Source organism: Sander vitreus, chromosome 1 (assembly GCF_031162955.1).
Source record: "Sander vitreus isolate 19-12246 chromosome 1, sanVit1, whole genome shotgun sequence".
NCBI lineage: Eukaryota > Metazoa > Chordata > Actinopteri > Perciformes > Percidae > Sander > Sander vitreus.
Window position 1 is genome coordinate 28,229,769 of NC_135855.1, and position 27,482 is coordinate 28,257,250.

Below are 27,482 nucleotides of genomic sequence, written 5' to 3' on the forward strand. Positions count from 1 at the left end.
TTATGTGCTTGATTATGGAAAGACTGAGGAAGCTTCAATCATTTTAACAGTGATCACTGTTGGATGGAGGGCGTTTTGATGTGAGCAGCCAGCGGCTCACTAACAGAGTGAGACAAGGCTGTAACTGTCATCATGAGAGCTGGACACAGCAGAGATCAGTGTGTGTGTGTGTGTGTGTGTGCAAGACAGAGGGAGAAACAGAGAAAGAGACTTTGGCAGAAAGACAGAGTTAGGAGTTGGATCTTTCATTCAGGTAAAAAGTCGAAGAGAGAGACTGTGCACATGAGAAAGAAGAAAAAAGAGACAAGATTGTGAGACTGTTTTAGGATTTCTCCTATGTGTGTGTTTGTGTGTCTCACTCTGTGTGTGTGTGTGTGTGTGTGTGTATTGCAGTAAAACTAACTGATTTAAAACTGCATTTTATTGACAGGTTGCCGATCCCTGTTTGCATTAGAGAATATGATCGGGAGATGGGCACAGGCCGCAATACCACGCCAGTTACCTGATACACCATATAGACAGAGAGAGAGAGAAAGAGAGAGAGAGAGAGAGAGAGAGGGAGAAGGTTAGAAAACCAGGAAGAGAAAGAAATGTGAGGACAGCTGAGAAAGACATAAAAGAGTGAAATGGTAAGAGAAGGGAAAGAGAAGGAAAAGTAGGAGAGGGAGTAAAAATGAAGAGGGAAAAAGAAACAGAGATAGAAGAAAAACTATATTAGCTTTATTCGCATGCGAATCACAAAGAACAGATGAGGCATCAAGAACAAGCAAGAAAACAAAAGGAAGAAAAACAGAGAAAGAGAGAGAAAGAGCTTTGATAACACCTCTCCTAAATAATTAAGAGTTTGACTTCCTGTCTGTGGCTCCCTAATGCAGAGACCGTCTGGGATGGAACAATGAGATCAGGTTTGCACGCACGCGCACGCGCACACACACACACACACACACACACACACACACACACACACACACACACACACCCACCCACCCACACACACCCTACACAAACCCTACGCAAGCAAACCCATAAATGCAGGTACAACTTATTGTACAGTAAAATATGCACAATGTTAACATAACACACTATGTATATATATACACAGATGAACAAACACACATACAGACCTAACTTGCACACACACTTACACAAATCTCAGCGTGGAAGACAAGGCCAGGATGTTGAGAGGGAAAGAGGTACGGATGGAAGAATCTCTAAATATTTACATACATATATATATATATATACATATATATATATATTTTTTTTTTTTTTTTCCATTTGTGTTGCAAAGGTTTAATACATCTTTTGGCAATTATAGCTTACTTTGCTTGCTTACTGTTGTATTAATATTTAAGAAAAATAGCAAAAAAGAAAATCAGTAATTCATGAATGTATCACTCCCATTCCCAGTTTTTTACCAACAATAGAGCTTCATTTATATTTATTTAACTTAATAAATGTTTAAATTGGTACTCATTTGCTTGACCCTGAAAAGAAATCCCTCAGCTCAGACTAACATCTATCTCAGAAAACATCCTTCTTTATTGTCAACTATCCCATTGAGTTCCACCGATTTAAGCCTTCTAAACTTGTGCTTTTGCACTAATTTTAGAAGTTAGAAGCAGGAGTCATGAAGTTATAGGGTGTGGTTGTTAACTTAGATGAAAGACTCATTCCACATACTTAACAATGACACTTGAAAAAGGATTGATATGTGAAAAGAAATGTTCTTGTCCATCTCCTCTACTCCTTTTCCCATGTCTACATGCCTGTACCTATAGCACGGACCAATCAGAGCATGGACTACAGGGGAAACGCATTAATAAATAAAAGAACATACTCTATTCCCTGCTGTTCTGAATTAATAATGAGCCTACAAAAGACCAATTAAACACATGATTAATGCCATAATCTATATAATTGCAGGCAATAATTCATTGTGAGCTAATGATAGCAATACTTAATATCGATTCACATGGGGTGTCTTTGTACAGTAGTGCTTAATTCTTTCTATGAAGTGTCACTTTTCAGAACTGCTAAAAAAGCTATTAATAAGAGTCTATTTCTTGCTTTTCCTAAGGCAAATCATTGATAAACAGGAAATGGTAGAAGCCACAAATTTGTTTTTGATCATTTTAGAGTCTGGAATCATAAAGGCAGATGCTTATGCTTCTTAAATAAAACCACGAGGTAGGTGCACAGAGCAAAGTGCAGGCACATGACGATTTGACGAGGTCAAAGTTGAAATAATTTAAACTTTGAGCGCAGTGCTGGGCGTTTTTTTTGTGGCCTTGCTTCTGCAACGTAAAACTATTTCTTGACTGAAGCAAACCACAATGTCTCAAAGAGTTCCAAATTTTAATGCCTTGAAGGTGAATTTTGGAATTTTTGTAGACAGCACTGTTTGTATATATATTTGTAATGTTCTATATCATTAAGCAACAGGTACTCTCAGTTAAAATGGCTGTTTTACTGTTAGTGTTTCATCATTTAAAATAATAGTACTAGTATTATTCTGATTATCATTTATATGAACGTTTCTTAATAAATGAATGCCTCGCAGACCAAAGTGATTTTGATAGAAAATACTCCATCAAATATTTTTTACACTGCAAGAGTGATTCAATCTAAAATCGACATTTTTCTAGATAAAAAAAGCCAATTTCTCCAGTTTCTGAGGTTTGAGTGAGTGAGCTCTTTGAGCGTCTGTCTCTGACAGCGGTGAGAATTGTCGGAGAGATGCAGAAAGGATGAATAATGGCATATTAAACATTAAGGATGAAGGAGTAGTGCAGCAATTATTTCTGTTCATATTTCACTGAAAACACTTCCATCCATCCATCGTTTCATCTGTCCCACTCCTTTCTTTCCTCCTTCACTCCGTTTCAAAAAGTGTCATTTTGTGCACCTTTCACACCCCCATCCACCCTCTACCTCTGTATTACTTTTTACTGTATTGTTTTTGTATTTCAATTTGTAGGTGCACATGAACCGCTTCAACAGCTATGATTTAACATTAGTTTCTCATTACAGCACCAGAACATACATACATTATGGCAAGGAACACTTGTCTAGGGCTGCAGCTATTGAGTATTTAAGTAATTGAGTATTAATTAGTATTCTACCGATTATTCCATAGATCAATTGAGTAACCTGATAAGAAAATACATTGGCTTTATTAAAGAGAATACTAAATATACAAAGAAAATGAGGTCTCTTAAAAAGAACAACTAACTCATTTTTAGAAAAGGTAACATTTTTATTACCGAGATTGCATACAAAAAGATTTTCTGACAAAACTAAAGCCATTTAGTGTATTTAAATGCCATATTAGATTCTTGGTTTTAAAGAAAACATTTTCTAACTAAAGGTCCGTCACCGGAGCTACCTTCCGCTCTCCTCCGGGGGAAGTAGTCTCATTGTGGCGGGGGGGTGAGGCGGAGGGACTGCGGCGTGCCCTTATTCTTGTCTCATTCATGGTCTGATAAATTTATCAAATTCAGTGCCCCATATATCTATTTTTCCAAGCTACTGTAGCCGTCTCATTTTGCGGAGATGGACCGTCACTTAGCGGCTGTAGCAACTCAAATTTAGCCAGTGCAAGACCCAGCACCAGGGGTCACAGCATGCAGCAGGCAGTGCTGAGTCTAGCCTGTGTAACCTGATGTAACGTGGAGTTGGAGCAGTCTCGGTCAGCGCGTTGTGCAACATCCGGCTGTATATAGTTATATGGATTAAACGAAGGCATCGATGATTTTGGAATTGTTATCACCCTATTTGAGTCTGTATATGTATTATGTGTTTGTGTCTGTATGGGGATGAGTGTGAATAAGACAAAATTAGGAAAAAAACCAGATGAGAAAGGGAGAATGGAAAACAAAGATTTTTCTTTCTTTTTTTTTTTTACAGTTAATAATCATTTATTGTAGGGTTGTTCTGAGTTGATATGCAGAACTGGTCACTGGGGCCACTCAAGACTTTTTGAATTAATGTGTAGTGGCCATAAAAAGTTGATCCATTTCAGATCTTTTGTCTTTTTGTAAAAATGTGTTTCAGTATGTCTGCTGTCAAAACACAGGACTGCAATACATTAAAACACAAAAAGCTATTCCTAATGCATACATGTGTTGTTACAAAGACAGCTGCAATATGAAGTAGAGAGAGAGAGAGAAAGAGAGAGTGAGAGAGAGAGAGACAAAGGGGGAGAGAGAAACTGCCCCAGTAGTGGTTTTGGCTGAATACGCAGGGTTTTCCAGAGTCTCACTCGGGGACATGGGAATTTCACACACGCATGCTGGTTGCTTACACTGGCACATGGGGCTGGTACAGTATTACAGCACATTACCATCTCTATTTGGCATTGTTTGCTTTGCCTCATGCCTACACATACAAACACACATGCTTGTGTGCACACGACTCCTGACCATACAAGCCAACCACAGGCACCATGGGAATAGTCTATTGGCTACTGGCAAAGCTGATGCCTGGTCTGAGTCCAAAACAGAGCAGAGAGCAGAGCTGTGAAGGGAAAATGCCACTGAAATTCAGCTTCAAAAGATGTCCTAACTCAGTTCTTATACGTAAAAAATGAATATAGAAAAATCAAATCAACTTTTAAATACTTTAAATGTTAAGTTAGTTTAACTTAACTATTCCAATTCCAGAAGTAGGTAAATTGTATGGCTATTGTGATTATATTCTATTGGCATTTCTCTGTTGTGTCTCTAAAATGTTCAGTTTTTTTACAACAAATGTTTGGTTTGCAATGTTTCATGCAGGTGTTTGTGTCTGCATGTATAAGTGTGTGTGTTTTGACTGATGGCAGAGGGCCAGCCACACAGCTCCTCCTCAGGGTAGATAAAACAAGACCCACAAATCACCCTGTCCTGACACCACCATGTTTGTGTGCAGATCTACAACATTAAGACAAGCCAACACTTCTGTTTGTCTGTGTGTGTACTAGCTGTATTTTTGGAGTGTTTTGTTAGAGCACTGGGTCTCAAACTGCTTTTGTTGTGCTGTTTTGTACTTATATTTGAGTTTTTTTTCTAGGTATGTGAGCCTGAGCTTGTGTGCCCGTCTACTATGTTGAAGTGTGCTTGCTATGTTTTTTTGTTAGTTTTTTGTGTGTGTTCATGTGAATGTATTTGTGTCTGTGTAAGGGGCTGGGCCAGAGAGAGTGTGGTGGGAATCAGGTGTAAATTCAGTCATTAGATGGCTTCCAGAAACCAGCATACATAAATAAATGCATAACAAAGGAAAAAAACAGAAGAAGGTGAAGGAGAGAATAGGAGTGTACAGATAAGCAGAGAGGAAGACGAGGAGTAGAGAGGGGTGGAAGAGAATAGGAGAAGGTGGAGAAAGGAGAGAGAGAGATGACAAAGGAAAGGAGTGCAGGGAAGTGTGAGGCGAGGAGGCAAGAAGGTGGAGATAGAAGTGAGAGGTACAAGAACAGGAAAGGTGGGAGGTGGAGAGGAAGAAAAGAAAGGGGGGCAGAGAGAGAAAAATAAGGCAGAGAGAAGGAAGGGTAATCAGAAGGCTACAGGAGAGGAGAGGAGAGAACAGGAACGGGAGACAGGAGAGAGGGTGAGGAAGTAAAATGAGAGAGTTCAGGAACAGAGGAAAAGTGAATCATTTGATAATCTGAGAATCTTACCAGTCACAGTATAATTTCTGGGCCCATCGAAGTGTGTAAATATGGTTCCGAGCCCAGTCTGGTTCAGGTGATACCGTTGTATATTTCCATTGGGACGAATCGGTTCGGACCAGCTCACATTGAGGGAGGAGGGGCTTAAAGCTGTTACCACTGTAGGCTGCACACCCTCTGGGACTCCCTGGACTGTCACTGCCACCACCTAAACACACACACATGGACATAGACATACACACAAACAGAGGAAAACAAAAAATATGAATATAAAATATAACAGATTTCTGATATTTTACAGAATGTTCAAGGTGTGGATAACAGATGGAGTTCTGCTGCGAGCATTTATGAATGCAATTAACATGATCACAACCCAATAAAAAACTGTATCCAAATTCAGGGCTTCTCTTTCTGAGGTAATAAAGACCTTGTTGACAACAGAAAAAGACATTTGCTGGTGATTTAATTTATTTCACCAAAAAATAAAACAGAAAGGTAAAATGTGGACAGCAACACATTTGTATGTTATAACCAGCTGCCAAATAAGGCCCAAAACAGGGATCAAATGAAACCAAAGGAAGAACCATGTGAAGTGTCAATATGTGTAAAAACCGGTTAATGCAAAGGCCATGCTTTACAGTACATGTGTATTTATTGGCAATTTTACCTAGAGCAGTATACCAGTGGGAGAATACTAAAGACTAAGTGTTTGTTGCTTCCAGTTTAAGGATTATCTCTCTAGAACGCTACTTATTCTGATGGCAACATAGATATCGTGCCTTAGTTGACATACTCCATCACTTTAATATTTCTGCTTGATAAAGAATCCAACTGAAAGCTGCTTCAGTGGTGAAACCTGCAATGCACAAAAATTACTGCTTTTTAGTATAGTGTTGCAAGTGACCATTTTATTGTTATCTGTGGGGCCACTGTGAACTCTGGGTGTATGTGGAGACCATAGAATCACAGGGCAATCTGCTGCTAATGGCAACAGGGATATCCTGCCTTAATAGACTGTCACTTGCACTTCCCCCACCTGTCCCACACAGTGCTATGCAATTAGAAGACTGCTACTACAACTAAGGAGACACACACGCATGTGCCTACACAAACACAACCACACACATATGCAAGTGTACTGTATGCACGCAAACACAAAGAGGTGGAAGAGAGGAAACTGAGGCAGAGAAGAAGATAAGGAAGATGCATGGAAAGTGTAGTATCAATCAGTGAGTGCTTCAGTGTGTGGTTAGCTCAGATGTCTGTCAACATCGCTCAAATGTAAAGAAAATGAAAGCCATAAGACCACCTACTGTATAGTGTACCCTAAATACAGTAAACTTAACGAAGTTAACTTTTATTGATAGGGGAGATAGAATATTAACTTTTGACATATGAACATGACATAGATTCATTAATAGCTCAGAAAAATACAATACAGATGCTTACATTTTACTCACATGTAATACAAAGCTGAATACATGAAAGCATGCCATACTAGGATACTCTTCATCCAACCCTTCTTTCTATTTACAAAGGAATGGAAATTTGGATGGACAGAGGAAAATGTATGGTGGCCGAGATGGTTCAACACAAATACAAAAGCCACAACACAAATACAAAACTTACAACACAAACACAAAAGCCACAACACAAGCGCAAAAGCTACAACACAAACGCAAAAGCCACAACACAAAAACTAAATCCACAACACAAATACATAAGCGACAACGAAAGTGAGTGACAACGGAATTTTTCCTCCTGGGGCTCCCAATGATACTACGATTCACCATGGTAACAACCACAAACAAACTGGTCGGTGGAAATACTCATGCGCACATACAGCGAGTTTGAACATATATTATTATAATTCATAATATTTTATTTCAAAGGGTTTACATTAGAGATGCACCGATAGACCGGCCGGTGACCGGAATTGGCCGGTTTTCACGTGCTCGGCCATGACCGGCGACCGGCAGGTCAGTCTGATATATGCCGATTTCATGCCGGTCAATGCTACAATTAACGGACAACATAAGTTATACGTGTTACAGTTTTCAAGGACGCACGCACACACGGACGCGACAGCACAGTCTCTTTTTCCTTTCTCTCAACTTTTCCGCCGTGTGTCACGCGTGTCCGCGCTATTCTCATATGTAGGGAACCTCGTGAATTAACCTGCAACATGTCAGCTGTTTGGAAATTCTTCAGCGTGTGTGCAGAAGATAACAAGTTTGCAATATGCAACACCTGCAAGGAAAAAGTAGGGCGTGGAGGGACGACACCAAAATCCCATTTTTTAGTTGGATATTGGATGTGAAAAGAAGGAAATGGTTCTAACATTGCACTTTAGATGTGTGTGAATTTCCCACACCAGGAGTAATTTATATAGTTCTATTTTATAGTGATCCATTATCTGTTCAAAAAATGTTCTATGTTCTGTGCAAAATGTTCTATTAAAGAAGAGATAGAAAATAAATATTTGTGTGTGCTGTAAAGAGGTTAGAAAAAAATGAAATCAGAATCGGCTAAAATCGGTATCGGCTGGCCTAACTCAAAGAAAATCGGAATCGGCCTAGAAAATTGTAATCGGTGCATCTCTAGTTTACATCATTCACCTGCAATACTGTGGAACTCCTTTTTAATGGCTCTAACTGGTTTGTGTCCAGGGAACACTACAAAAACGTTTAAAAAAACGTTTCAGAGTAAGTCAAATTCTGACGGTGTTTGTGTTGTAGCTTTTGCGTTTGTGTTGTAGCTTTTGTATTTGTGTTGTGGCTTTTGTGTTTGTGTTGTGGCTTTTTCTATTTGTGTTGAACCGTCTCGGCCACCGTAAAAATGGGATCGTGAGAGATACATAGAGTGAAGCAGGGATGTAGTTGTTGTAAAAGAGAAACTGGTGTTTGGACAGTGGAAAGGAGAAAGGATGAGAGGGGAAAGAGAGAGACAACAGTTGGGAGAAACTGAAGAGTGCGATGTTAGGATCAGGGGAATGACAGGAGACAAATAGCAGAGAGAACAGGACAAAAGGATTCGAAGACAGAAGAGGACCAATCGCTCTTCCTCCCTCTCTAAGTGACCAACCATATTAGATCAGCACCTTCTGTTGTCACAGCAGGTGTGTGTTTGTGTGTACCTGTGTTTGTTTGTCTGTGCCTGTAGGTGTGTGTGTGTGTGTGTGTGTGTGTGTGTGTGTGTGTATGTGTGTGTATGTGAGGGGGCTGATGCCAGGTAATTGCAATGGTGTATTAGGTTAGCCCAAGTTATCCCATAATTGGGACTGTTTGGCCAATTTTCACTGGTGTACGAACTAATCCAACTCACTCCCTTTCCCCCCTCTGTTGGGTGTGAGTGTTCTTGGATGTGTGGACATATCTATGTGTGTGTGTGAGAGGAGGAGGTATGTGTATGGCTTTAGGAGAAGTATGTGCATGTTCTCCTGGTCGTGTAGTTTTCAGCGAAATGAAAACAATTTTCCAGCCAGGATGATCTAGGAGCCTGCTTCCATCGAGAAATGTTTTTTCTATGAGAGGTCACGTTGGTGCATCATTCGCAACATGGTGTTGGCTTTCTCCGCCAAGGAGGTCACGTTTTTGCCTCCAGTCTGTCAGCAGGATTAGGGAAAAACTACTGGCCCGATTTTCATGAAACTTAGTGGAAGGGAGTAGCATGGACCAAGGAGCGGATCCGAATCAAGGGGCGGATACACAATTTTTCACTTTCGTTAACATTACGAGATAGGGCATTTGTGTGGTGTAGGAATAATTAGCTATCGAATTGGAATATTAAAATGAACACCCCCTCAAGTCGTAACATTAGCTGCGAGATGGGGCATGCCGTGAGGCTACATTGACATTGCTACGTTTTGATGCAGAGTTTTGAGCCAAAAGTGATCTCGGTGCACAGAAGTGTTTTTAGCTCCAGCAGAATAAATAATCTATGTTTAACCTAACACGCCCAAACCACATCTCTCATCAACATTCTCGTATACGGCATATAAACTCTGCCCGTTGCTGGTAGTTGTCATGGTATACGTTAGTAGCTTAGTCTCAGAGATTGAGACGTCATGACTGACAAGACCCAATCAGGAGGCAAAACGTTGGTGTCAGTGTTGGTGTTGCCAAAGTTCTCCGTTTGCGGCCATTGAGACTGAAACACAACCCTGGAGATTCCAAAACAAAACTGGGTCAGAAGTGTTCTCCAGTTTAGAGGCTCTGAAACGCTAGAGCAGTGTGCTAGAGCAGTGTGAATGTGAGGTGTAAACCATAGACTAAACCTAGAAAAAGATATTTGTTTTTAAACCAAAACGTAGCAATGTAAATGTAGCCTCAGAGTGCCCTTCTAGTTTTAAAAATGTTAAGTGCAGATTTGAGGTGTGTATACTAACACCAACACCTCCTGAGAGCAAAACCTTTGTGAGGAGAGAGCAAATGACACGGTCAATATCAATCAATGTCAGAGCTTTACAGTGTCAGTCTAGCTGCTTTAAATACAACTATTATGTAATGACATGTTGACACAATTTTATCATTGTCTTCTAGGATTTTACAATTTCACAGTCACATACATAGAAGAAATCAGACTATCAACAGCCAATTCTGCTCTAAACAGCACATTATCCATATTGCCTTAATATGCTGATAGTATTTTGGACTTTGTTGCGGATCAAAGTCTTTCTGCTTCCTAATGTTGACATATCTTTTAATGGAGCTTTAAAATAAATGTACACAAGTTGTTTGTCTAGTGGTTCACAGGTCACCTTAGCATTTCTCTTAGGTTCATCTACTTTACCTGTGCTCCACTCTTTGCATGTGTCTGGCTGCTCTGGCTCTAAAGAGTTACCACATGATGACGACCATAAACATACTGGCTACTTACAAGTGGCAGCCTAATCATGAGTACATCCACTGATGTATTGACTTTGGGGGTATGGGAGCCAAGCAAAGGTGACATTAGGATTCTTTTAACAAGTTGGAGAAAAATGCAATACTACTTCCCAATCAGCATATGCTATCACTGTAATACATGTACAAACAATAAAAAAAGAAATGCTAAAAACAATAACAGAATTACTATGTACATAATGGGAAAGCCTACAAGAATGTTGATACATTTTTCTTTCTCTCTCTTCATCTCTCTGACCGTTTACCACTTTCTTTATCACTGTCTTAAATCCCATCCATTCCTTTTCATCCATCATCCGTCATCATTCTTCCCAGCATCCATTTAATGTATACGTTAATCCATCCATCGTCTATTTATCTATCAACCCCTCACAACCTGTTCAACCAACTCTAGCTCCAACCCACTCTCTCTCATCCATCCACCCCTCCAGTGACATATCTACAGGCTTTTTTAAGATATTTTTTTTTTTTTTGCCATTTTAGGCCTTTATTTGTGACAGGACAGCTTAGACATGAAAAGGGAGAGAGAGGGGGAATGACATGCAGCAAAGGGTTGCAGGTCGGAATCGAACCTGCGGCCGCTGCATCAGGGACTAAGCTTCTGTATATGGGCGCACGCTCTACCAGGTGAGCAAACCAAGCGCCAGAGGCTTCGTCTTTACGTAAGAATGTGCTCATCAAAATAATGAGATGTTAAATAAGCTTTGAAAAAAAAGCCAGAAAGACAGTTTTCAATGTGAGCTTTCATCACCCCTAAGCCGGAGAAATTAATTGTTGTGGTGATATCAGCTACAGCCAGAGAGATAGCACGGGGAGTTCTGTGTGAAGCTATTACGGCCACTATCACAAACATCAGGTAGGCTCAGCAAATCCAGAGCCTCGCATACAGGGGGAGAGCGGAAACAAGGCTAAATAAAAACTTGTTCCGACATGGAACAACATACCACACTGTAATTTCTTAACAACAAAGGTCAGACACAGGTTTAAAATTTGTAAAATATCACTTGCAGAACAACTGAGCACCTGAATTACAATGTAAACAACATCTAGAAAACAGCATCTGAGGACGCTTTACGAGAGGGTACTGTAAAAGGGCATTGAGCTGAAAGGCCACTGGCCAAACAATGGATAAGATGAGCGGCCAACTGCAGAAGACCAAGTGAAAGGTTGCTGTTTACCCAATGTGAAGCAGGGGGCTGCATGTCCAGGAAATTTCTCCTTGACAGAACAAAACAGGAAAAGTGATCTTTGCACACTTGTTTTCAGACAGGTAAGAGGTAGATCAAGTGTGTAGGAGAATAAGGGATGAGTCCAAGTCACAAAAGCACCTCTGGCACACTGTTGACTATTATGGTAAATGTATTGATTTAGCTACATTTTGTTCAAAGTCACAAAAAAGTTGAGTTTTATTCTTGACAGAAAAAACCCACTGACAACAACAGCATTGATTAACAATTAGAGCTACACCCACATATGCATTTCTCTCAAAGCAATAGTCTCTCTGAGTTTTGTCTCTCTCTTTAACACACACAAGCACATGCCAACACACTTCTTTTACACACCTTTCTTTAATTGTTCAGCCTAAATTAAAGGAATGAACTGAACTACAGTGCTGAGTAAAGTGGTGCTTAGTTCAGCGAAGCTCAGTCCATCTTTAGAGTAGCCATTAGATAATCCTACAGGGGAATAATGTCTTTATGAAATGGGGTGCTACAACAGAGTAAGGTTGTGTGTGTGTTGGTGTGTGAAAGGGAGAGAGAGCTCTGTCAAATAGATAATCAAATAGTACAGAGTAGAAATCAACAGAACAGACATTCCCTTTCTCATTGTAGGTGCAATATTTAATATACTTTTAGTCTTTTTGTACAAAATAACTACAATATAAGTGTTGCTTTTGAGCCACTTATTGGTTATCTTAATAGCCACTGCTGATATTTCAAGCTTTAGATTAGAATCAGAAAAGCTTTATTGCCAAGTACATTTTTTTTACACATACAAGGAATTTGTTTTGGTGTTGTAGGTGCATGTCACACATTCTCTAAAATAAGAGGTTAAACAGAACAAAACAGTATGTATTAAAAATAACAGAATAAAAATTAAAATAAAAAGTGCAGTACAGCAGATAGAGTACAGTGGCATGTAGAGCCAGAGGTGGAGTGTGGAGAGAGTCAGGGTGGTTTCCGGGCCTTGTTGATAAGGCTAGTGGTGGAGGGGAAAAAACTGTTCTTGTGGCGTGTGGTTTTGGTCCTGATGGACCTAATAGGCAGGACAGCCCAGTTCTGTTTGTATTTGCTTTGAATGGTCCAAACTCCCAGCACCCACTGAAATTTGGACTCCTAAGAACTTAAATACTGATGCAGACTTGGTATTATATTTTTGAGACAGGTAAGTATACGGTTAGCCACATAAGCTACTAAGGTGTTAATACAGTAATACAACGTAAAAAATGTCTGACACATCAGAACTGTAATAGTGACACAAGCACACGTGTAGTCTTACCTGTGTACTGTCAGTACAACCAGCCCGGTTACAGACCCTCAGCTGGTAACTGTATTCCTGGAAAGGCCTGATCCCGCCCACATCAGTGAAACTGTTTTCATCACCACGGTAACGCTCTTGTCCATCCCGCAGTATAACATAGTGGGTGATGTCCCCTGGTAAAATGGAAAAGGTACTTTTTGATAATCAATGTCAGATATTCTTAAAATTTAAAAGGTATGAAACATCTTGCCTTATTGATTTTTAAGCCCAAATCAACATTAGATAGATAGATCCTTTTATTGATCCTTTGCAGGAAATTACAGTGTCACAGCAGCTTCAAGACAGACATAACACCACACATGCACTCAAATATATCCATACCAATAAGTTAAAATACAAAAATATAAATAAGGGAAAGTTATTTTTGTGCATTATAAAGTCGTATAGCAGCTGATAGGAAGGACTTCCTATACCGCTCTGACTTGCACATTGGTGCAATCAGTCTTTGACTGAAGGTGCTGCTGTTTATCACCTTCAGGAGGTGAAGTGGGTGTGCAGAGTTGGTCAGTATTGATCCTAGTTTATTTAATGTTCTAGCCCCTGCCACCCGCTGGACCGTCTCTAGTTCAGCCCCGACCACCGAGCTGGCCTTCTTGATGAGCTTAGACGAGCTGTGCGGACGCCGTCTCCCCGACTGGCCACAGCAAAAAACAGAGCACTGGCCACCACTGTGTGATAGACACTGCAGAGCAAAGGTTGGCAGATATTAAATGACCTTAGCCTCCTTAAAAAATAAGAGTCGGCTTTGCCCCTTATGGTACACCGCCTCCATATGGCTCTTCCAGTCCATCTTGCTGTCAAGCTGCACACGGAGGTACCTGTGGTTGGCCACCAACTCCACCTCAGTGCTCCTGATGGTGATTGGTGTTGGTTGGAGCTTCCTCCTCCCCCTCCTGAAGTCCACAACCATCTCCTTGGTTTTTGTGGTATTGAGATGGAGGTGATTGTCCGCACTCCATTTCACAAAGTTGTTGAGTGTTCCTCTGTACTCCTCCTCATCGTCTGCTCTGATAAGGCCGACAACTGTGGTATCATCTGAGAATTTGTGTAAGAAGCATCTGTCGGTGTTGTGTTGGAAATCCGCTGTGTAGATGGTAAACAGGAACGGAGCCAGCACAGTTCCTTGTGGCGCTCCGGTACTGTTTAGAATAGTGCTTGAGACACTGTTCTGCAGGCGTACATACTGTGGTCTGAGGGATAGATAATCCAAACACCACAGGGCCAGCGATGGATCCACCTTCATCTTTCCCATCTTCTCCCCTAACAGTCGAGGCTGAATGGTATTAAAAGCGCTTGAGAAGTCAAAAAATGTAATCCCATTCCGCACAGATGCATCAGGGGTGTCCAGGTGTGTATATGCCCTCTGCAGCATATAAATGAGGGCATCATCAACATTGATGTTGGGCTGATATGCAAACTGTAAAGGAGGGGTACACCGGCCCAGGTCGGAGACGGAGCAGGCCAAAGCCCCTGTGCCGCTCAGTAGTGGGATCACGCCTGTGAATAGACGCTGTAGTGCAGCCTGAGTAATACAGCGGGACCCAGTCTTTTTACACCCTTTCTACTGTTCAATACACAGCTGAGATAACACACACGCTCAACAACAATGTTACAGTATCTTACAGCAGCTTCTTTACTGCTTCTTTATTTCCTTGTTCCCATGAAAACCTTCAGAAACCAGTTGTGTTTGTTTGTCCTCCCAAACATGAATACCCCTCTACTGAAAGGAATTAAACTGAACCGCATCTACAGAAAAGTGTAATTTTATTAATGCATGCACACACACATACACACCATTAGGCCTGGCCGGTGCTTGCCATAGCAACTGGATGATGTCATCTCGTTCACCTAAGCGACTCCAGCGGGGCGGTGCCACTCCCCACGGTTTGTCTTCACTGGTGGTCACTGTTGTAACATCACTGGAGCCTCGTCCAAAGCTGTTCCAGCCTCTCACTCTGTACTCATAGGTGGTGAAGGGCTCCAGGTCAGAGTCTATTAGAGGGTAAGGAAGGTAGGAAAGACAGAGAAGGGGAGCAAAAAAGACAGAAAAATAAATAAAGGGGGGCTGCAAGAAAAAAAAAAATCAACAAATCCGTCAATAAGATAGTCAATACATTGATTAATGAATTATTTACCAACACGGCAACACTTAGAAGTGATTACATGTGATTAATACTGTAAGTGCACACATGGTAGAAGTAAAACAATCATGTTGTCAATGAATTGCAACAACAACTAATATTTATATATAAAAAAAAGTGGTTTGACAAAGTCAGTAATTATAAAAAATAATAAAAAATCCAACACAAGATAGACTTTGCATGTGTTGATTTATTTGAGTTCTTAGGTGCTTTAATTTTATTGAACAGTTTGTAAATGGGATACAGTTGCAATAGTATGTGGCTCTCGAAAAATAAAAAGATATTGGATTCAACATATACTGTGGACTCCTCACCAAGCAGATTACAAATGTAAAGACTTTATGTAGCAAAATAATTCTGATTGATTTGTGCTTTAAAAAAGGGCTAAAGGTTGTGACTCTTTTGTACAACATACACAGTATGAATCATATTGCAGATATGTCTATATATCTAAAATACTGTGTACTAATAATACTGTAGTTCCATCTTTGAAATTGTGTGTACTGGTAGTTGCATTGCCAACGTAAGCACGCATTATATGAACATATACCAAATATATGCACTAGTGCATAGTTGTTAACGTCAGGCTTCAGTAACGTCAGGTTACTGAAGCATTCTGGGAGATAGATTGTGACAATCCTTCTGGTGAGGTACACATACAGGAGCATATATACATACAGATGCACTTTCACACACGCACATGTGCATTATTTTTAGGAGTGTTAAGGGACTGCTGCTGTAAATGAGACCACGTTTTAACCACCAGTCTGGGACTCTTGTCTTTACAACTTTCAAGCAGCAAAACACACACAGTGACACACACACGTGTAAATAAAGCACTGAATGTGGATACATACCGAAAACTGACTATCTGTGTTTGATTAAGAACAAATTCCAAAAAGTATAAATATAAATTGGGTTATCCCTGGGTGTCGACAATACAGTATACCTATGTACAGCATTAATAGTACATGTAGAGCTATCTGTGTGTGATATACCTTAGGATTTTTTCCCAGTGAAGTATAGCATGATACCCTGCATGTGTGAGTGTGTATGTGTGCATGGGAAACATCTGGTGTATGGTGGGTGGCGACAGCTTTATGTGCCTCTGCCCAGATGGTGTCACAGCATTGCCTAGAAACTCTTATCCTAACCGCCCCATGCCCCCCCCGCCCAACACACACACACACACACACACACACACACACACACACACACACACACACACACACACACAGACAGACAGACAGACAGACAGACACACACAGTTCCAGAAACTAACACAAAGTAAAAGAGACACACAAAACCACATTCACCACAGAAGCACACTAAAATGGTAACTAACTGGACAGTAACACACACAAAAAAACATGTCATTATTGCAAAACCACCCATTCACACACATCCACACAACCAATTAGTCTTGATTAAACAGACGTAACTACCCAGATAAATAATGGGTGGACAGACTAAAAATCCTGACACAAAGTGCCCGCAAACACCAACACAGACATACACTCCAACTCCCTTTGGACTGATAAATAGTAGAGAATGTTGAAATGGCATTTAAACGGCCATCTCTAAGTTTTAATGACACACAAGTGTACAGCGCAGAGAGAGTTACCACGTTAACAGCTATCAATGTACACTGCAACAGCTGTCTTGGTGTGTGTGAGCGTGTGGAAGGGCATCTGTCTCTAAAGCCCGTTGATTGCAGCGGCTGATACATTTAGAGTAAATGCTAAATTGGTTTCCACAGGCTCGAAATTTCTATGAGTGATGTGTTTCACAGATGGCTATTTTCTCTTTGTTATTCTTCATAGTGGCCTGGAGGACTGAAGTGAGAGTCCCAATTTAGATCAGAAGCAGGGATGCAAATATATTATAAATGGTCAAAATTCTTAAAACTCATACATTAGGCTTACAGAGACATTAAAAGATTATGTGATTAAAAAGTAAACTTTAACTGAGCTGAATGGTGATGCTGCTGATTTTAGGCAGTCATTGTGTCTACATATTTGAACTACAACAGCATGTAAAAGTGCAGAAGGTCTGAGAAAACTAGATTACCTGTATAGGTGTATCTGTTGGCATCTCCGCTGTACATTACCTCCTCGTGTGACGGGCACAGGCTTCCCTCGAATGGCAGGTTCTCAGTTTGTGTGTGACTGTATGCCGCTGCCATTTTGTGTGTGCTATCACTTCTGTTTGTATGTGTAGACAGGCCCCTAGTGAGAGTTTCATGAGTGGTGTTGTTGGAAGGTGAGTATGTTGTGGAGGGTGTGTCAAGGTGTGTGTCTGCAGAGGGGACCCATGTGCAGGCGGTCGTAGATGGATCGAGGTCACAGGAGCCACAGTAAGATGTAGATGCTGCAGCTACAGGACACACAGTGGCCTGCAAACACTGGTGCTGTGTGGAAGAAAGGGGGAGATACAGATAAAGATGTAGAGTGGGGAGAAAAAGAAAAGATAAGAGGGAGGAGTTAAATAGTTAGAGAGCAGTAAAGAGCAAAGTCAGAGGAAGCGGAGACAAAAAGAGAGAAAAGTGAAACTATAAGGTTAAAAATCTTTATTTTCTTTAAGTGATTCGTCTCTATGATTGCACTGCACATATACACAGACCCTTACCACAGAAACCTTTATTTTAGAAGTTTAATATTTATTATCTAATATAAATTCTGAAGCGTGTCCCTAACACATAAACATGTAGAATGCAGCTATGTATGTGTGGTTAGCATGGTCCTTAATGACATCATTAGAGCTAATGAGAGTTCCTACCCTTTGTCCCTGTGTGTGCGCGCCTCTGTTTGTGTATGTGTGTATGCGTGTGCCTGTTTCATGCTGACTTGGGAACACACAAACACAACATGACCCCAGTTGATAAATGGAAGATGGCCCATTCCCCAATCCTGATGTGACGCGTGTGAGTTTGGGAGAGGGAGAGAGAGAGAGAGCGAGAGAGAGCGAGAGAGAGAGAGAGAGAGAGAAAGAGAAAAAGAGAGAGAGAGAGAGAGAGAGAAAGAAAGAAAGAGAGAGAGAGAGAGAGAGAGAGAGAGAGAGAGAAAGAGAGAGAGAAAGAGAGGGAGAAATTCTTTCTACCAATATCCAAATATTTTTTCTGCCTGAGTAGCTTGCATTTCTGAAGCGTGGAAGTCACTTAATGTCGGTATTTAGTGACAATTGACCTAATGTCATATTCATAGGTGCATTTTAATTGTTATTGACTCGGTCTTTCTGTACATTGCAAATTTAGTTTTTCTCTTTAATTTATGTCACTTCTCTTTTTCCTTCCACTAATATACACTATGCAGGAAATACAGATACACATTATAGATATAGCAGCCTCAAAATATTTGTCACCAGATTGATCATAAATTAGCTAAAATTTGTTAAAAGTGTTTCTAAAACACACAAAAATTACGACATTTAAACCACGGGGAAGATTAGACGGACCTATATTATGGCACAACTGGAACACTACACATGAAACAGACAAGAAAGCGTAAAAAAGCTATAGAACCAACTTGAATGTACACACCACAAACATTATCTCTCTCTCTCACACACACACACACACACACACACACACACACACACACACACACCTGTATCAACAGGCCAGGTGTGGGGTTGTCAGCACACACATGTCGTTGAGGGTCATAGCCAATCCCATTGCAACATTCCTCTTCCTGATGTATGACCTTTGACCCACAGCACTGCAGCGTCACTGTGGCATTGCCAGCAGGGTGTATTGTGGGATATCCACCATAACCCACGCAGCAAAGAGAGGTTGAAGAGTTTATATACTCCTGGCCACAGCAGATGAAACCTAAAGACAAGAAAACATGCATCATATTATTGTTTTAAATACATTTTCATTTTTGATCTTTCTGTTGCAAGGAATTATCTTTTATGGAACACCTTCCACTGCTCATTTACAGACTAAACAGTTGACAAGTGTGTTTTTAACCTCTAATTAAATAAACTACTTCAAATTTGACAAAAAATGTTAACCTTTCTATTCTTTTTCTCATCACCTCTTCTTGTCCTCCTCTGATTCTCCATTCGTAAGCAGGGCATCCTTTCATACTAATCATCCTATTCTGCTTCTTTCCTCTTCTTCCACCTCACCCTTTTTTGCATTTTCTGCTGTCCTCCTTCCTCAATCCCTTCACCTCCTCATTTTATGCTACCCATACTGTAAAAAGATCCAGGGCATGTGGGACTGTATTAACTCTCCTCTACACTTCCCAAACTCCCTTTTCCTCTTCAACCCCTATTTTCCCATCTGCACAGAAACAGTATTCACGCTGCTCTGAATATTAGTGTGCATCTTCTCTTATCAACCCTTATATACTGTACATCCTCCTCTCTTCTTCTTCTCCCCTGCATGTCTCTTTTCCTCTCCTGTATTCATCTCTTCATACAGCAGTAATATTCAGGCTATGCTGTCGAAAGAGTGCAGGGGGAGAGGAAGTGTGTTTTTCTGAGAGCTGCCATCTATGACAGTGATAGGTGATGTCTTTCTGCTACCACTTCACCTTCAGCAGCAAGGTGATATTTAAAATACATGCTATCACTCCATTTCCCTGTAAATGTTTTGCAGCTGAATATCAAATTTCAAGCATGTTTCCTCACATTCTCCAGCGCTTGAAATTTTAAATTTAAATAACTAGAGTCCCTTTGAATGATTGACAAATTTTAGTGTCTGCAATTTCTTTTTTTTAACAATGTTTTCAGTAATTTGTCATTGAGATTACAATTTTCAACAAGCTTCCCTATGTCTTCTTCTTTTACAAACCGGTCAAAAGGCCTTCAGATGTTCTCATACACCCCCAATTTGCCTCTCAATATATATGTCAGGTCTCGCCATGGACATATAGTACATTTCGCCATATTCTTGATCCAAGCACCAATTGCAGGGGCCTCCATTTTCTTCCAGATAAGAGCTATAGTCCTTTTTGCCTGTAGTATAGCAAAATAAATACATTTATATTTGTAGGGTTTCAGATTCTGATTTGTTGGAAACAGGTGCAACAAAATCATCTTAAGGTCAAGTGGAATGTTCACAGACAAGATGAACATAGTTTTATTGATTTGAATTTGTCACACTCCCAGACACAGTGCATAAATGTTCCTTTAGCCTTATTGCATTTAAAACAAAGGTCAAGTATATTATGGTTGTATTTATTCAATTTAACAGCAATTGTGTATGTCTGCATCAGCCAATTATATTGGAGTAGCTTTAAAGTTTTAGTGCGTAATGTTTTTTATATTAATGAACGTCCGTTACATTTAAGCCAACTGATACAAAGCTTATTAAGACTATAAACTCCAAAAAACTCACTCTGTATTTCTCAGTATGGTTATGTTCAAAAAATGGTGTCTTTCACATGCAGAAAATCGAGCGAAGATAATTACATCTTCTGAAGAGTCCATCAGGTTTTTTTTTAATCCTTTAATTATTCCTTTCTTTGCCCATATTTTGAATCCTGCATCCAGCTTGCCTGGTTTAAATGAAACATTGTCCCACACTGGGCTGAATTGTGACAGAGAGTCCAATATGTTTATATATTCTTTTACCTCATAACCTACATTAACAATATTAATTACTATAGGATTAGCAGTATGTTTTCTTAAGTACCTTAAAGGAACCTGACTCTATGTCCATCCAAGACGGAACATTTCCAGAAGAAAAATAGAACATTATAGTTCTCAATTGTGTTGCTAAATAGTACCAATAAAGATTTGGACATTTCAGCCCCCCAGTATCAAATGGAAGATACAGCAGAGATAAACGGATCGAGGACATTTCTTACTTCATATAAATTTCCTAAAGGTTGCTGTGAGTTTGTTAAACATACCTGCAGGTGGTGCGAGAGGGATATTTTGAAATAAATACATAATTTAGGCAATATGTTCATTTTTAAAACATTTATTCTCCCTATCATGGATATAGGTAAGGGCATCCATCTTTCTATAGGTTTATGTACAGCGTTCATTATTACCTCATAGTTTGTTATTTTGATGCCCAAATATGTAACATTAAATGAGAGCTTGAAAGTAAATAAGTATTGGTTTATATATTGTCTTTCATTTCCGTTAAGCAGCATTAGTGATGATTTTGAAGCATTTACTTTATATCCGGAGATACTACCAAACCGATTACATCTAACAGTGCTGGTATGGATGTGTTTAATTGTTTTAAGAATAAAATTATGTCATCAGCACAAAGAGCTATTCTATAATCTCTGTTGCGAATTGTAATCCCCTGTATTTGCCTACTAGATCTAATTGGTATTGCTAGTGGTTTAATAACTAGTATGAACAGAAGTGGTGATAGAGGTGAACCTTGTATTGAAGGGCTCAGACACCACTTCATTTGTCAGTTCCTCAGCTATAGGGATGAGATGTAATAGTTTGAGCCAGTTAAGGAAAGGATTTCCAAAACCAAAATCGAGCTGTAACGTCAAAGATATAAGTCCACTCCACCCTATCAAAGGGCCTTCTCCGCGTCAAGCTGAAAAAAAGCCATGTTTTTTTTATTTTATTTTTGGCAGTACAGTACATTGAGAATGTGCCTCATATGATGAAATCCTTGCCTTCCCTTAGTGCCTGCACATTTGAGGTAGAAAGACTCATTCTTGGTGGCGAAAGTAAAATTTTGGTCTATAGCACTGGTAAAAGGTTCTTATTCATTCCGGTTAAAAAAGCTGCTAAACAAGTCTTCTAGTTCTAGTTGAATGGCTAAGGTTACCTACATTTATTTAATACTATACTGACTGAATGAACTTGTTTCCAGTTTCACACAAATGTGATACGCCAACATAGGAGAGAAGTTCATTGTGTGTTAGATTAAGGTTAGGTCATGGACATGAGGGTGAAACAAATTTTGCAGCAGCTCTAACGGAGGAGCTAATAAAACTAATGAAATCTGAAGATTAAAGAGAGTAAACATGGCGCCTTCTCTCCATTGGCTCTCCTTATAACATAAGTTGAGCCAATCTTGTTACTTTGACGTCTTAGCTTAGTTGAGGGGGAGGACTGTCAAGCTTTGGCCTTGCAATGGATTAAGGCTATAATATTGTCCTGCTATAATACTGAGTCAGCAAAGTAATCCCCTGCTGTGAGGGTGCACTGAAAATACAAATGAGCATGGCATGGCACGGCACGGCTACTAAAATATCACAACTGTGCTGATGAAAAAAAGGACAAATAGTATTTTAATGAGAGTCCAATTGAAAATAAGAACCCCTCGATCTTCTGTGATTATTTACTTAATTTTTGTTAAATAATCTAACTTTCATTAGGTATTTAGCAAATTCATCCTAACTGTTGATGACATGCTGATCTGTGGCACTATCTACCCCCAGCTGTGTTGCCTATTTCATTTGACAGCAGACATTAAACACTAAGTCATTGCTTTGTATTATGGGCTTGCCTTTAATGGAACTACAGCTAGTTGTGGAGTGATATATTACTTATTGTTTAACAACCCAATCAGCGTTCACTCTTTGTGTACATGAACTGCTGTTCATTTAAGCAATAATTTCACTTAAAGGCCAAAAGTGGAGGATGGCACATAATTTCTCCTGTGCTGTTGCAGTGCATTATATCCTCACCACATCCATCACAGGCAACATGTGACAGGAAAATGCATGTGTATGTGTATGTGATTGTGTGACATAAAGGCAGTCTGACGGCTAGTAACTCACTTAGCAGCGGCAGCTGTTGCAGAGCAGGGGATTGGTGGCCAATTCCCCCAGCGCCTTACTTCAGCTTCAATGACGTGCAAATAAACAGCTCAACACTTTTCCAAAATAGCTTCTCTCCACTCATCCCTCGTCCTCTCGGCATCCTCACCTCTACTCCTCCCTTCCATCCGGACAACAGGCCCTCTGCGACTCGCAATTTTTACTCATTTGCCTCCCCTCCTTTTACTCACTAGCAGTCTGACAGAATCGTTCAACATGGCTCTGTTCAAACTCTCTGCATATCGTAATTCTCTGCCGTGCTTTTTTAGACTCAACTTTATCACCTGTGACCTGATTTTCTTTTCCTTTTTTAGTTTATCCATGTTGTACCTTGTTACTCCCTACTTTTCTCTCTCCTCAATGCTTTGTTTGAACTACTTTTCTGCTTTTCCTATCATCCTCCCATTTCTCTTGACCATGACTACTGTTCCCCTCTTCAACTATTTTCTCCTCATCCTGTCTTCCTCATTTCCACCTCCTTTTACTCTGTCCCTTCAACTATTGCTCTCTCTATTTCTCTCTCTGCATCCACTCAGTTCATAGGTCTACATCGTTTGTTTACTGTTCTGCAGCTAAACGTTACTATTGTATTATCATCCATTCAGCAGAAATCCAATCTCTGTCTTTGTAAGCGTTATCTGTGTATGGGTGTGTGTGACATGCCTGTACATTTGTGGTAATGTTTTGAAACACACGCCTACTATTTTCTCTTCCTCTCTGTAAGCTGTGTGTATTTGTGCATGCGTATGCTTGTGCGTGTATGTGTTGACAACACTTTATCACACACCTCTTGTTTTCTCTCTTGCATCCCAGAATGCTTCAGCCTTAATCTTCAGATTTACGTTGGATTTGCATACATTCGTTAATAGCATCGGGAGCGCCGCGTCAACACAAGGTGCTTAGACAACGTGAATTATTATTACGGTTTCAGTCATTCCACTTAATGATAAGTCAATATTTAGCCCTGCCAATGAACTACTGATAAAAATGTGTGTTGTGGATTAGGGTTATCCGAGCTCTCTAGGAGACCAAAACCCCTCCACAACTTTAAACAAACCAAACACTTTTAAATACCTGAATATATTACAAGGGTTTTGGCACAAAGTGCAGAGCAAGTGCACACATATTTAGTATGTGTGCTCGCATACCAGCACACACACACAGTCACATTGAAGAAGCACACACACTCATACGCAGAAAAGGAGCAAGCACATTAAAAGCTAATATAGTTATTAACAAACGACGCTTTGGACGATTTTAGCTAAATTTAAGGGGTCGTTATCAAAGAAGTTTGTTGTAAAATAAACTACATCAGCTCTCATCAAACTCTCAATAAATAGTATCAGCCACAAAAATCCAGTATTGATTGGGCTCTAGTACACATGCACACACTCCTTCCTGCAGTGTGTGTGTGTGTGTGTGTGTGTACGTGTGTGTGTGTGTGTGTGTGTGTGTGTGTGTGTGTGTGTGTGTGTGTGTGCGCGCGCGCGTGTGTTCTTGTTTAACTATATTCCTGGGGTCCAAAAACCGGAAATACAGTATACTTGTGGGGTCCCGACAGCTTTGTGGGGCCAAAATGCTGGACCCCACAAGTTAATACTTGGTTGTAGGATTAGGGTTAGAATTAGGTTATGGTTAGGGTGAGGGTAAGGGTTAAGGTTAGGCATTTAGTTGTGATGGTTTTGGTTAGGGTAAGGAGCTAGGGAATGCATTATGTCAATGACGGGTCCCCACAAAGATAGTGCTACAAACCTGTGTGTGTGTGTGCGTGTGTGTGTGTGTGTGTGTGTGTGTGCGTGTGTGCGTGTGCGCACTTTGTGCTCCAGAGGGGCCAGACTATATGCCATATTGAGAGAGGAAATCGCAGTGGATTGACTTTCTCACACAGCGCACAGTGTTCCCTTGTGGACACTCACATGTGGATGTTGGGGCAGGAAGCACACACACATAATCAAAGACACACACATACACACCTACTCTTTTCCCAGCTGACTGGTTGTCCTGTTGTCTTTCTGACATCTTTTTTTTTTTTTTTTTCTTCATCTCAACAACATTACCAGCTGGGCATGTGTGTGACATTATGTGTACGTGCATCTTTGGATGTAGGTGTCTTGAGCGTTTTTTTAAGTGCGTGTGCTGAGTTTAGGGAAATGCTTTGGTGGCAGTTATATTTTCACCACTCTACAGGGATTCACTAAACAAACTAAGACACAGCAAGCAGCTGTTTATGTGTGTGTTTAAAGTGTCTGTGAGAGAGAGGGGCTGAGATGAACATAAAAATAGTGATAAAGAAATGACCAACTAAAAAGAGTTTGACAAAGTGATGAAACAGGAATAACAATTAAAAGATTTGAAATGAGATGAGTAGGATTAGCTAAAATAAAGAATTTAACATACTGTAAATACCAAAATGTGTTTTGTTTGTATGCTTATCAAGTAGATATCCATCACATGTATTGGCCACAGAGATTTATACCATAAGTTTAGGGTGGATGAAAATGATGGTTATAGAGATAACCCTTTTGTCAATTACAGAAACAATTGTATCCATTGTAGAGATATTCTTCCCTCAACCCTACCAAAGACATTGGAGCTGACAACACAAGGACCTATGGCCCACCTTCTTCAGGTTATCCATCAATGTCATCAGTGTGATCTGGGAGTTAGTGAGTTTGGGGTGTGGCAGAGGCCCCATGTAGCCAGGATGCTTAAAACGAGCTGGCCAGCAAGTAGAGGTACTCTAGCACCTATATGTGTGTATAAATGCTTCCAAGCCTTGGATGCATCTCCAATGAATAACTCGTCCTGCTTTTCCACAGGGTGATGGGATGCTCAGTGTCAGAACAAACAACTTTTGAGCTCAAGTGCAACTTTTAGCAGAAGACTGGAGGCATTGTGAGGCAACGCATGACAGAAAGAGGCGTCTGATCACTCTGATCAGTCTTTGTTGCCCTCAACAAATTGACCGAATTCAAAGGGGGATTTACACAAAGCACTGAGACACACTGATTTTAATAGTTTGACTAACTTTTTGACTAACATTGTTTCAGTCCAAAAAAGCAAATTTCATCAGCATCAAACACCCCATGAATTAAGTTTGGTACTACTACTCTTTTTGTGTTTTAATTCACTCCTTGATGTTCCACTTATGGGATTGCTCTGGTGCCGCTGGAAATTCCGCCGGATGCGTGTACTGTATTTTCTGTTTCCTTCCGCTTTTTTTGTGTTGGAATTTTAAAGTCGGTGGATTTATGAGGACTATTCTTGACTGCTCCACAGATCTCTGTAGGGTAAATTGAGACAGCTAGCTAGACTATCTGACCAATCTGAGTTTTCTCTCGCACAACTATTTTGCAGTGGCTTTGTGCGGAGTTAAGCACCGCCTATGAAGATTCTGACTGGTTTAAAGAAATGCCATTAAACCAGAGCACGTTTTCCTCCCATCCCCGAATGCTATGTGGACTAGCCAGACCCTCCTTCGGCGCACTTTGGAGGAGGGTCTGGCAAAGCGAGACAAATTTACTCCCTACCCATACCTCGTAGGTATGTATTTCATGTTAACTTTAGAAAATTTGTAACAGTAACAAAATCAAGAATAACAAAAAGGCAAATAACACATGCACACGTGCACACACACGTGCACACACATACACACACACACCAGACCTCATCTCTGTGCTCCTGACAGCCTCTGGTTTGATTCTTGCCAGTCTTTTAAGTAAACCTAATAGAAAAGTCATCATCATAAATACATTAACAGAGAGAGAAATGTCTTCTTGTGTTCAGAGAGTACTCGATCTTCTAAAGTAGCCAGACGCTGCTGTTTGGAATGCACTACAGTTGGCCATTTGCTACCCATCATTGATGAGGGGCTTTTGGCAATGATAAACATGCACACATGCATGCACGCACGCACGCACGCACGCACGCACGCACGCACACACACACACACACACACACACACACACACACACACACACACACACACACACAGAGACAAACTCAGAAACGGAGTGAGAATCTTTTGGCAGAAACAATGAAAGGACGTGTGAGGGATGTGTGTCTCTTGTAAAAATCTCATGTAAAAAATGCAAACACATGCAGATAAATATATCATACAAAAAGTGAAGCATGCATGCACCAAGTTAAACCATGCACACTTGCACACACTTATACACACAAACGCATCCACTCTCACAACTCCGCCAGGCTCTCAGTGAGCTAGCTTAACTACTGGGATAATTTCCCTCCAGCAAATGGTCACCGTGCCCTTGAAAAACATATTTGATTATTACTTTTTCTCCCCCTCCTCTTTTTTTCTTTTAGCATCATCACAGCCATTTTCATCACGCGCTCTGATGATGGCACGGCAAGGCGCGTTAAGATAACACCCTAGCACCGCCAGGCTTTTAACACTTAAACGGTGAAAAGGGATATTCAGATTTGTCCTTGAACGTTTGGATGGGCCCTGCTGGGCTGGGACAGAGGGAGGGAG

General features: G+C 40.4%; 1 protein-coding gene across 1 annotated transcript in view; it reads right to left on the bottom strand.

Annotated features, from left to right (window-relative positions):
* ush2a (Usher syndrome 2A (autosomal recessive, mild)) overlaps positions 1 to 27,482 on the bottom strand; it is a 232,310-nt gene that overhangs the window by 44,090 nt on the left and 160,738 nt on the right. Inside the window, 5 exon segments of the mRNA XM_078251541.1 lie at positions 5,657 to 5,855; positions 13,051 to 13,205; positions 14,887 to 15,084; positions 17,304 to 17,643; positions 18,839 to 19,062. Coding sequence (XP_078107667.1) covers positions 5,657 to 5,855; positions 13,051 to 13,205; positions 14,887 to 15,084; positions 17,304 to 17,643; positions 18,839 to 19,062 — 1,116 coding nt within the window.